Source organism: Solanum tuberosum, unplaced genomic scaffold (assembly GCF_000226075.1).
Source record: "Solanum tuberosum cultivar DM 1-3 516 R44 unplaced genomic scaffold, SolTub_3.0 scf00097, whole genome shotgun sequence".
NCBI lineage: Eukaryota > Viridiplantae > Streptophyta > Magnoliopsida > Solanales > Solanaceae > Solanum > Solanum tuberosum.
In genome coordinates this window covers 549907-559828 of record NW_006239022.1, presented here as the reverse complement: position 1 = coordinate 559828, position 9922 = coordinate 549907, and the positions used below count along the sequence as shown (strand labels likewise).

The window sequence follows — 9922 nt, the reverse complement described above, 5'->3', positions numbered from 1 at the left end:
AAACCACACAAATATATATATATATATATATATATATAATACATTCAATTAAGATCACAGACGTCATATACTCACATTTCAAATTTGTATTGATTTGTATTGGATTTATTCATATATATATATATATATATATTTGCCTCTTTAATTAGTAAACGTTAAATAGCCCACATTTTCAAATTTTTATTGGATTTATTTAGTAACAAATAACTCTCTCTAAATAATTTGTAAGCTAATTTATTTAAATACATTTACTAGTACAAACATAAAACATAAAATTAAGAAAATAATTTGTGGGATATTTTAAAATGATTTGAGGGATATTTTTGTCTTTACATAGATTTATCTTATGGTATTATATCCTATGTATTACTAATACCTCCAAATGGAAGGTATTAGTAATAATCCTATAATACCATGTAGGTTGTATAACTAATCCACGGATTAGTTATACATAGGCCCAAATTCCTACCAAACATAGTACTAAAGAAGACCGATCATACATAATACATGGACTATTTCTTCTAATGCGGCCTACCAAACGATCCCTTAGTGACTCTGAGAAGAACAAATTACTAATACCTCCAAATGGAAGATATTAGTAATACAACCTATAATACCATGTAGGAGGTATAATTAATCCATGGATTAGTTATACATGGGCCAAATTCCTATCAAACATAGTACTAAATAATATCTTACCTAATATATGAATTATTTCTTCTAATGCGGCCTACCAAACGATCCCTTAAAATGTCACTTAAATATTTTTTTTATTTAAAAAAATCATTTTTCTTATTTTAAAACTCATTTTTTTGAAAAGAATATTTTTCTTGATCAATAAAAAAAAACACCCTGTATTATGTGTCAAAAGCTTTTCTTAATTTGTGTAAACATCATATCTGTCGGTTTTTTATCTCGGGGGCATCGTCGAATAAAAATAAAAAGGAAAAATCCTCATTGTCGTACACCAAACCCTAGTCCCCCTCTCCCTTTCCTCCATTTCTGAAGGTTAGATCTAAGCTTTAGTTTTCTGTTTATCCACTTTTATTCTACTGTTAATTCAGTTACACTGCCTTTTCTAACTGTCTATTATGGTGCCAGTGAAGTTCTTGATGTGTATTTAAATTACTAATCTTTTTTCCTGGGTAGGGAATTTGATCAAAATAGTTGGCTAGTAACACCTTAAAAATTGAATCTTGTTATTATTTTTCTTAGTTTTTCATTTTTTTGCTAGAAAGCCTTGTCTTTTATTTTACTTTTTTTAGTGTGAGTTCATGTTGCAACTACATGTGATTCTTTAGATGTGAAAAAAATTGAGAGAACTACTATAAACAAATTAACCTTTTTGCTAAAGGAATTAGGAGTAAGAGGAGAGTAGTCATGTCTACACTTAATTTCATATTGTTGATGCAAAATGTCTTTTTTGTTGTTTTCATAGTTTGAATTTCGTATATATGCCTCTTTGACATGCCATTACTAACAAAATAAGATACAAAAGTTTGGTTGTGTGCTGCAAGTTCTGGTTTCTCTCTTTTTTCCTGAAGCCTTTTTATCCACAGCATTTGTATCTTGTATGTGCTTAATCATTCATCAGCACACTCTGTGATATGTTTTTAGTAGTTTATATATTTCAAATTTTTTTTAATTGTTTTGTTGTGATTCAGGTATAAATGTCTGATCCTTCAAAGGTTGTTCATGTTCGCAATGTGGGGCATGAGATCTCGGAGGTAGATTTGTAGGATCTTTTATACTGATTAGTTGTGCCCCTTATTTTTGTTTGATAGTACTTTGATGTGTGATCAGTGAGCTCCAAATTTTCATTAGCAAGTTGTTTATGTTGTTGGTTAATGCCTTTGTTATTAAGAATTGAATATTTTTAGTGTTTGACATCTTTTTCTTTACATCATTGTAAGCTTAAGTTCCTATGTATTATTAGTATAAATGAAAATGCTTTATACTCTTGATACATAGGGAAGAAAAGACAATGTATAAAACAGACAGTACCTTTTCTCTAATTTTTTGTTTTTTTTGACAAGTGATGTACATTCTCTAATCAAAGAGCAAGGTATCTGATGTGATGGTGTTCTGAAAAAAAAAACATAAAATAGTGAAACAAATGCAGAAAGAAAGTCTCTTTGTCCATTGTTGCAATTCAGTCTGTATGTTCCATACCCCTCTCTGAACTTCTTGAAAAGGTGAATCAGTCAAAATATATTTTGTGGGGTGCGCCCCGGGGGTTGAGTGGAGTGGGAAGTTGAAGTGTCTATAGATCTCTTGAAGATCAAGTTACTGCTGTCTTTTTACCTCTCAGCTCTTAGTTTATGGTGTAGACTGAGTTTTGAAAGTGAATCAGTTTTGAGTGATAGTGTTTATTCATTTCTTCTGAAAGAGCGGCACTCTTTTTGCTTTAGTTATAGTAAACATTAGATCTGAAAATGGAGAGCATTATTTCCTTTGTGTTGATTAATTTGGGATCAATTAAATCTTCCTCCAACGCCATATACCCAGAATCTACTGATATGATGGAAAATAATTGATTTGTACAGTAATTTGATTTTTGGTTCTTTTCCAGAATGACTTGCTTCAACTATTCCAACCATTTGGCGTAATTACCAAACTTGTAATGCTTAGGGCAAAAAATCAGGTGCTTTTTTCATACTTGCACACTGAATGACACGCATAAATTTATTAATTTACTGGTTCTAATTTTTTTTTAATAACTTGTGCCTTTAGGCCCTCTTGCAAATGCAAGATGTCCCTTCAGCTGTAAAGGCATTGCAATTCTACTCAAATGTTCAACCCAGCATAAGGTACCTTGTAAGAGAGAAACTAGTATTCTGTTTGGAGAACTCTATGTGAAACTTTCTGAATCATCTGTGTTTTCCAAGCTTTAAGCTGCACAATTCTTATCAGAATGTTCTGTAGGACCTTGATTTGTGACTCATTTTCTTGTCCTATAGGGGGAGGAATGTTTACGTTCAATTCTCATCTCACCAAGAATTGACAACTATGGATCAGAATGCACAAGGCCGTGGAGATGAGGTAAGGGATGTTCCTTTTTGTATGTTGGTTCTTGGATTACTGATATTGAACTCGGTCCTATACAGGACTGGATGATTTACTGACAATTTCTTCCGTCCTCCGTAAGACTAGAATTTGAGCTAACTGTATTTGCATTATTATTCTTTTTAATCCTGATGTGCATTTATCAGCTTCATGGTAAATTGAATTTGTTTTTTTTGTTTTGATAAGAAGAGAGTTGCTGTAAATTGAATTTGTTTTTTTTTTGTTTTTGATAAGAAGAGAGTTGCTGTAAATTGTATTTGTTTTTTTGTTTTTGATAATAAGAGAGTTTCTACTATGATTTGTTCATTCTACAGAAGATCTAAGCAGAAGTTTTCACTCTCTGTCTGTGGTATTGAGTATTTTAAGGCCAATTTTGTAACTTGACAAATAATTAATGAAATTCATTGGGATGAGAAATGACTATCTCTGTGCATGTGATGACTATAATGAAAACATGCCCAAATCTTAAGTAGCATACTCAACAATTTTTAAGAAAGAATACTAGAATAATGTGATGGCTAACACAAGTTACGGAAATCAATGGAGAAGTAATTGAGATTTAATGATTACACTAATTTGATAGACTAATTAGCTTTGACTTGCCACATTTCACTACATTAAGCTGCTTGAGTGGTTCTTCTCTTGCAAATGTCTTTTAATAGAAATTATGCAATGCGGATAAAAGTGTTCAAGTCTTGCCAACTAGCCAGACAAGCAGAATAGTGGAATGGCTTGTTACTTGCATTGTGCCAAATCTTTGTTTTTTGGGGTGGGTGTTGCCTGCAGTACACTGTTGCCAAAAACTGATTCTTTCAGTGCAGAACTTCAGTACAAGTCTTTAAAAACTGTAGGCTCCCTACAGGCAATGTTTATACCTCTTGATGACTGGAAAGAGAAAACAGGCTATCCATAAGGTAACTGTAATCAGAAGAGGGATAAGGGAAGGATCAGATGACTGTGCTCTATTAAAGCATGTGAGAGCCCACCGTAGCCACCAGTTTTCATACTTCCCAGTATTCTCTACAATCATCATAGTGATCTGGCTGAATATATCCAAAAGCAGGAAGAATCAGCATTGCTTTTCTAAAAATAATCTGTTTGCTTCTTTCAGTTTTACCTGATGCAAAACTTTTCCAGTAAGGCTCAAAAGATTTTCAGGAAGTGTCACTTTGTATGAAATAATTATGAGACATGACACTGATGAAAAGGATCATACACTGGGCTAACATCTTAAAGTCAATACTTATAACTTTCTGTATTCTCTTGCTTACTGTCTTTGCTCTTTTGTCATTATCTCTTGCTTCGTGATCTGTCTTTATGCCTTTCTTTAGTGCTGAACCAAGATGAAGCATTTCTTTTGTGTTCTTCTTTTCTCCTTTCTGTCATCTATTTCTCTCTATTCATTTCTTCTCTTCTCTCTATGCTGCTTTGCTGTTCGGCTCTCTCTGGACTCTCAGCCTAATCGAATTCTCTTAGTCACAATACATCACATGCTATACCCTATAACCGTGGATGTGCTGCATCAAGTGTTTTCTCCACATGGATTTGTAGAGAAGATTGTCACATTTCAGAAGTCGGCTGGTCAGCACCTTCAAGTTTCTCTCTCTCTCTCTCTATCTATCTCTCTATATTCTGTTCATGATTTGTTTCTTGTTTTGGATTTAAGACTATCTGGAATATATGGAAGGATCAAGAGAGGAAAAAGGATTTCTTTCTTGTATCATAGGACTTCAATTTATGGATTTAAATCATTTGTTTTTCGTTCTTATTTTAATGTTTCATGGAGGATATTTGAGCTTATAATAATTATGTTTGCATTCTTGGCCATATCTCGCGTAACTCTTGTTTCTTGTGATATTTTTAAACGTAGGTTTTCAAGCTTTGATCCAGTATCAAGTACAACAGAGTTCTGTTTCTGCAAGGAACTCACTTCAGGTGTGTTTATGATATATTAAGATCACTTGATTTATATGGACCCTTTCAGGTTGTTTTATCATTTGAGATAAAATAAGCTTTAGTGCATACAATTTTCTTGTAGGGGCGTAACATATATGATGGCTGCTGTCAGCTTGACATACAGTTCTCTAAGTAGGTTTCAGCTCAATCTGAAAGTTATAGTACTCTCATCTCTGCATGCAAATATTTCCATATTTTCTCTCATTTACTGTGATGGATGTCTTAACCATAAACTTATTTATGTTTCAGCCTAGATGAATTGCAAGTGAACTACAATAATGAACGTTCAAGGGACTACACTAACCCAAATCTACCATCAGAACAGAAGGGCAAATCCTCTCAAGTAGTTTATCTTGTCCTATTATTACTAGGGAAGTGTGTGTTTTCAACATGAGTTTGACTTCATATTTTTCATTGTGTGACAGCAAGGATATGGAGACATGTACTCCTTCCAAGGTTCTGGAGCTCATCCAGGTGCTTACTGCTTATCGCCTTATCATAATGTAGTCAATGCCAAATATTATTCTAGTTTGCTTACTGTAATTTTTCTTCTTGGTTTTCCAGGTGGATTTCCTCAGGTGTGCATCTATCTCATCATCTTTAAAGTATTTAAAAAACTAGTTAGTTTTGGGTTGATGATACCTGACTATCATGTTGTTCCATTTAAATCCTCCCATTTTAATATTTTGGATTCTCTTGCACCAACAATTTTCTACTGGCTTTACATCTCTCACAAGATTAAAAGACTCCTAACAAACATTTGTAAACATACTCACATTATTAAAGTTCAATCCCAACTAATTGGTCTTGCCTATATGAATTTGTTTCTTCTATTGTGCTCTATTTTTTGCTAAGTCTACATAGATTCCAAGAGTCATAGGTCTGCTGAGACAGCTTGCTTGGTCTACCTTATCCTAGTTTAACATCATCAATGACCATGGTTCATAGTTAAATATCGGTGCATCTGGAGATCAACAGAGAACATGGGGAATTATCTTAAGAAACTTTCTCCTGCCTTTTCCATCATATGTGCTACTTGCATCTTCTGTCAAATGTGATGATTTTTAGTCTTGCTTAATCTTGTATGGCCACACATCTTTTCTTTACATTCATATTTTTGTATATGTTGGATCTTGGAGCTGAACAGTATCTCATATTACATTGTCGATCTTTACAACCGTTCTATCTACATTTCACTTCGCTAGGTATTCCCTTGTCATGTAACACTCTAGTAACATTTACTTCAATACTTTGATTTAATGTGTAATAACTTTATTTATCTTACCATTCTACCGGAACAGAGCCTAGATATCTGAATTAAATTTGTTTGTACTCCGCAATCCTATCAAATTTCACGTCTACTCATTCTTCTTATGTTGTCTAAATTTGCAATGTATATATTTGTTATTTCCTTTGCTAATCTTAAATCCTTACTCTTTAGAGTAACTTTTAATAGTTCAAGCTTTTGGTTGATTCCCTTACCGGCTTATTTAATTTTAATGCAATAAATAGCTAGTTTAGTCAATTATAACACAATAAAAATTATTTAATAATTCTCAAAAAAAAAAAAATAGCATCTACTTTTGGACCTCATCCTGTATTACAATTGGGCAACTCGTCTATAACTAGGGTAAATGAAGTGCCCATCTCTGGTGTAAATACACGATTGTAAGAAACTCCTTTATATCTCCTACCATTGTTGACAGCTTATTCATGCATTTATGGAATATATATGTTTAATATGAGAATTTCCTATCTTCTAGAACACCACTAAAGGACTTCTTATGACACTATCATAATTCATATGCTTTCTCTAGGTCAACGAACACTGTTGTAAACCTTACTCTTGCTATATATTTTCATCAATTTGCTTAGCAAGAAAATAATCTCCATTGCAAATCTACACTTCCAGATTTCCAGCACAACGCATCCTCAGATATTTTGGTAAATCTTACTACTACATCTCCAAGATGATTCGAAACCTCTATCAAGATACCATCTTGTCCACAAACTTTTCTAATCCTCAATACTTTTCTTGGTGTACTTTACTATCTAATTCTATGGTATAGCTTAAGTTTCTACCAAGCATAGATGTAGATATTTGAAGTTATCCTCATGATTCAAGTTGAAGAACTGATTAAAACAGCCTCCGATATCTCCTTGCTCTCATATCTCTTTAAGACACTTCATCTTGCTTAAGTTCTTGCTCCTCTTCTTTCTTAGGTGCGCTAATTTGTACGTGTATTTCTCCCCTTCTGGCATCCCTAACTTTTGGTACAAGCCATGAGGGCTTCTCCTTGCGCTATGCTAACCTTCTTAACTTCCCTCTTAACTCTCTTATATTTGGTAATTTCCTTGATACAAGCCATGAAGCACTTCTAAGTTTGTTTTCACATTGTTCAAGTAGATGGGAAATGCAGAAGCAATTGCAGCTGCGTTTGCTGGTGGTTTGCCACCTGGAATTAGCGGGATAAATGACAGATGTACTATTCTTGTTTCTAATTTAAATTCAGATGTAAGCTTCTGTTCTTTATCCGAGCATGAGTACCATAAGATTGTTCTCTTTATAATTTTATTACTTCTAAAAGTCATTCTAGAATCTTGACATTTTCTTCTGATTTTTTTTCCTAATCGCAGAGAATAAATGAGGACAAACTTTTTAACCTGTGCTCTCTTTATGGAAATATTGTCAGCATTAAGATTCTGCGCAATAAACCAGATCATGCTTTGGTTCAGCTGGGTGATGGGTTCCAGGCAGAGCTGGCTGTTCACTTTTTGAAGGTCTGGTTGATATTCTCTTCAGGATCTGTTTTGTTTGGACTTGGGAGGTTATTTTGATTTGTTCCACCTGTTATCAGCTATCTAGATACCTTTTGAAGCATCCAATAAACTCTCTGCTGCTATTTTTCCTTTGCATGAACATCTGAATAATGTTCATGGTTGACTATTCTCAATTGCCTCACTTAACAATACCCCTTATCTTTGCTTACTTTTAGTCTCTATGATTATGCATTATACTGAAGCTTCTATCAATTTTCCTCCCTTGGATTTGGATATAGGGTGCCATGTTATTTGAAAAGCGTCTGGAAGTCAACTTCTCAAAGTACCCCAATATTACTACAGGGCCGGACACACATGACTACTCAAATTCAAATCTCAACCGCTTTAACCGTAATGCTGCTAAAAACTATAGGTACTGCTGCTCCCCTACCAAGATGATCCACCTATCCTCCTTACCCCAGGATGTAACGGAGGCAGAGATTATTGCACATTTGGAGGAGCATGGTCCCATCATCAATAGTAAGCTTTTTGAGATGAATGGCAAACAGCAAGCTCTTGTTCTTTTTGACAAGGAGGAGCAGGCAACTGAGGCACTCGTATGCAAAAATGCTACATCTCTTGGTAGCTCAACCATCCGGATTTCATTTTCTCAGTTACAGAGCATCTGAGAAGTCTTCTGTGATAGGATTGGTAAGAAGTCAATGCCATTGTATAACACAATAATGACAACTATGTAATGTGCTTTCACTGATTTGTGGTTTTAGTTTCTGCTTTCCTTATGTACCTTTTTTTCTCTACTAGTGATTGTACTTATTTTTTTGTTTCTGCATTGAGCATGTCGGTAGAGCTTGAGCATATTACTTTTCCTCCATCTCTGATTATTGTAATTCAACCTTACTATGTTGTGCTCAGAAGATGAAAGTAGCAGAAATGAGGATGTGGAGATGAATGTATGGGAGGTTAAGATGATTCGGACATGTGAAGAGATGTACAGATGTCCTAGTGAGGAGGTGTGAGGTTCACTGTGGTGTGTCTTAGGAGTGGTAGAGGTAGGTTGAAAAAGTTTTGGCGAGTTGATTTGACAAGATATGACCTATAGCTTATTGACGGCTTGATTAAGGTAGAAGGTTGGTGGGTAGTCGAAAATTGTCGAGTTTTTCCTTATCAGTATTATTATTAGTGCTCCTATCTTATTCTCTGTTGTTTTCTCTGCTTCAGTTATTGTACTATTTGTTGTTGCTACTGTTCTTTTTTTAAAATCATTTATTTATATGGTTTCTTCAAATGTTATGATTTTTTTTCAAAGTAGTGAGTGGGTTTGGTTGGGTTAAATTAAAACGGGTTGGGTTGCAATTTGCCCATATTAATTCAGGTAAATTTGGGTTGAATGAAAGACGGGTTTGACCCATTTTATATGGCACAAGAGTATGAGCTAAATTTTTGTATTGCATTCATGCGTATGTCCTTAACTTCTTTTATCTGTTAGAACAATGTTAAATAGCGTGCAAAAAAGTAATAGAAATTCTCTCTACATGTCTTAGGTTTAAAAAAGGGTTAGCGAATTAATGAACAGATTTTGGAATTTTATAAATTAGAACACATAAAAAAGGTATAAGTTATCGATGGTCATTTAAAGTAGTCCACATATTTCATCTTGACATTTCAACTTATCTTTGTACCTAGGGTGGTAATTTCAGTCCTTACAAGTGAAATGAATCCACTTTTTCATACTAAATTAAATGGATAACTCATATTTTGTTAAATGGATAAATATTTACTTAAACCTATTTAAGCTCATATAAATATGAACAAAATGGATAAACATGAGAATCCATATATACCCATATATCACTCACTTATGATAAAAAGTCCTGATTGCATTATTTGTTTTTGAAAATAATAAATAAATAATTGGGTGGTGGTGGTGGGGTGGGGAAGGATATGGGAGTTGGGGGAATTTTTTCTTTTAAAAAAATCTTTTTTATAAAATATTTTGTGTGTTGGTGGGAGGTGTCCTGGGGTGGGGGTGGAGAGGGGGTAGGGTTGACAATTTTTTTTTTCAAAATAAATAAATAATTTTGTTTTTATTTAATTTTTTTTTGGGTGTGGGGGAAGGAGG

At 33.8% G+C, this 9922-nt stretch overlaps 1 protein-coding gene across 1 annotated transcript; it reads left to right on the top strand.

The window, feature by feature from the left end:
* Positions 1-969: 969 nt before the first annotated feature.
* Positions 970-8586, top strand: PTB1 (polypyrimidine tract-binding protein homolog 3-like). Its single transcript, NM_001287868.1, is given in 14 exon segments — positions 970-1008; positions 1665-1727; positions 2573-2644; positions 2734-2810; positions 2961-3042; positions 4524-4647; positions 4937-5001; positions 5105-5154; positions 5272-5365; positions 5448-5496; positions 5587-5600; positions 7430-7537; positions 7660-7803; positions 8082-8586. Coding segments are annotated over 13 exon segments (1326 nt in total). The 5' UTR covers positions 970-1008; positions 1665-1670; the 3' UTR covers positions 8472-8586.
* The last annotated feature ends 1336 nt before the right edge of the window (positions 8587-9922 follow it).